This window comes from Orycteropus afer, unplaced genomic scaffold (genome assembly GCF_000298275.1).
Source record: "Orycteropus afer afer isolate SDZICR_OR568_19922 unplaced genomic scaffold, OryAfe1.0 scaffold00804, whole genome shotgun sequence".
Classification (NCBI taxonomy): Eukaryota; Metazoa; Chordata; class Mammalia; order Tubulidentata; family Orycteropodidae; genus Orycteropus; species Orycteropus afer.
In genome coordinates, this window is record NW_006922391.1 from 246,555 (window position 1) to 249,345 (window position 2,791).

Below are 2,791 nucleotides of genomic sequence, written 5' to 3' on the forward strand. Positions count from 1 at the left end.
TTATGAAATCAAATTAATTTGCTTCATCTCTCCTCCCTTTTTTTTAATATATATTTTTTCATTCTTTTGAGTCTATAACATGAGAACTTCAAAGAATAAATCCACTTACACAAACCAGTTCCACCCAAATCTTTCTTACTACATTCCCTTACCACATATAGAGATCCTGCTTTTTCTTGGCCTCAAAATAGACACATTTATTGCAGTTTTTCATTTCACAGACCTAGGTGAAGCAAAGTATAGAAAAAATGAAATATATAATAAAAATAAGAAGTCAATACAATTAGTATCTCCATTCCTCCAAAAATACTTAAGCAGATTAAGAGGTTACAAAGCTTGAAATATAGGTAAAAGATCATTTTAAGTGCTCTGCCCACTATTGGTGGGAAAAAGAAACAGAAAGAAACAAACTCCAAGTTAAATTAAAATTCAAAATCTTAATGCTTTTCAAAGTAACACAGAAACCATACAGGGTGGTGACTGTCATAAAATGGTGAACATAATGAATAGCACTTAACTGTACATAAAATACTTGAAATTGCTAATGTTTTGTAACATATCTAACCAACAAAAAAAATAAAACAGGAATAAAGTCTTGTATTATTGCAGGGTTTGCAAACTCCAAACTATTTGATATAAAACCTGCTGCCATTGAGTTGATTTCAACTCACAGTGACCTATAGGGTTTCTTAGGTTGTAAATCTTTACAGAAATAGATTGACTCATCTTTCTCCTGCAGAGCAGCTGGTGGGTTTGACCTGTCGACATTTTGGTTAGCAGCCAAATGCTTTAACCACAGCACCACCAGAGCTCCTTAACTATTTAAGATAGTATTCATAGATTCTAAACTACTTGAGAAGTTAAAAAGTAACAAATTTTTTAGGTCCAGTATTTTCATTTCCCACTAGTCTTAGATATAACACTAAGTTTGTGCCACCTCTGTGCTTGGTTCTTCCGTTTTCTCTACCTAGAATGTTCTTCCACCATATTGCTCCTTCACTTAAGTCTCTGATCAAAAATCCAGTTGAACATTATGGCTTCAGAAAGGCTTTCCAATCTTGCCTCAGTTACTGAAAACCCACATGCTACTTTATTTTTCGTATCTCCACTTGAAATTACAACACTTCTTTATGTCTTGTCTCCCCTATTAGAATGTAAGCTCCCTGATGACAACAGTTTTGCTTTGTTGAACAATGTAGCCATAGCATCTAGAATAATGCTGTCACATAGCCAGGGTTCAAAATGCCTTTCTAAAAGCTAAAAAGGAAATGATCATAAAATAATTCTTCAAAAACTTGAAAATTTTGCTTTAGAAATCCAAGTTTAGTATCCCTAGAAATGGTATGAAAATTTCATATAACTAGCTTGTAATAACATCATGCTTGGTAAAGTAGAAGGACAGTGAAAAATGAAGACCATCAACCAAATGGATTGACAGAGTGGCTGCAACAACAGCCTAAACACAGCAAGGATGTGGGGACAGCGCAAGACTGGGTAGTGTTTCATTCTGTTGTGCAAAGGGTTGCTATGACTTAGAGCCTACTCAACGGCACCTAACAACAACAGTATTTTAAGAGCGAATTCCACATGTCTCACTTTTAACTCTGGAAAGAATGCTTTTTTATTGCCCTTCTATTTTCTGTTTCATTGATTTCTGCTCGAATCTTGATTATTTCCTTTCTTCTGGTGACTGTAGGCTTTTCCTGCTGTTCTTTTTCTAACTGTTGGAGATGTTGGTTTAAAGTGTTGATTTTGGCTCTTCTTTTTTGATGTGTGCAGTTACTGCTTGCAAAAACGGCAAGGAGGCCACATGTTCTGACCTCCTCTAATCTCACAAGAGGAAGACAGCAGTAACCCAAGGCCTATTACTGCAAGGCCAAACATGCTGCCTCCCTCCAGCCCTTTCACCAACCGTTCCTCCCAAAGCACCCACCACCTCTCTCCTGGGTTCGATAATTCGCTGCAGTGGCCACAAAGAACTCACAGATTACAGGGTTTATTAGGGAAACACCAGGCTACAACTCAAGTTCAGAAAGAACGCTCAGTCTCTCTCCCAGCCTACCGTCCCTCAGCCAAGAGTCTCTCACAGTCTCTTTCCCAGCAGTGCTGGTCCCTCGGTCTGCTATAAATTGGCTTCTGATCACTGCTTTTGCTGTGTCCCAAAGATTTCGGTATGTTGTGTTATCATTCTCATTTGCTTCAGGGAAATGAATTTTCATTTTGATTTTTTTCTCTTACCCAGTCTTTCTCAAGGAGGGTGTTGTTCGGTTTTCAGGTGTTTACTCTTTTACTGTTGATCTTCCTGTTGTTGATTTCTAGTTTGATAGCATTATGATCTGAGAAGATGCTTTGCAGTATTTCAATATTTTTAAATTTATTAAGGCTTGCTTCATGGCCTAACATATGGTCTATCCTGGAAAATGTCCCATATGCACAGAAAAATATGTATTGTGCTCCTGCTGGGTGAAATGCTCTGTAGATGTCTTTAAGGCCAAGTTGGTGGATTGCAATGTTTAGCTCTTCTACATCTTTGATGAGTTTCTTTCCAGTTGTTCTATCTTTCAATGAAAGTGGTGTATTAAAGTCTCCAACTATGACTGTGGAGTCATCTATTTGGCTTTTCAACTCCATTTTAAAGTCTGATATATGTATTTTGGGGTTCTTTCATTGGGTCCATAGATATTTATTATGCTTATATCTTCATGTTCAACCTATCCTTTAATCATTATATAATGTCCTTCCTTGTCTTGTATGGCAGTTTTTGTCTTAAAGTCAATTTGATCAGAAATTA

At 36.8% G+C, this 2,791-nt stretch overlaps 1 protein-coding gene across 1 annotated transcript in view; it reads right to left on the minus strand.

The window, feature by feature from the left end:
- BRIX1 (biogenesis of ribosomes BRX1) overlaps positions 1-2,791 on the minus strand; it is a 20,915-nt gene that overhangs the window by 4,523 nt on the left and 13,601 nt on the right. Inside the window, 1 exon segment of the mRNA XM_007957835.1 lies at positions 106-223. Within this exon segment, the coding sequence (XP_007956026.1) occupies positions 106-223 (118 nt within the window).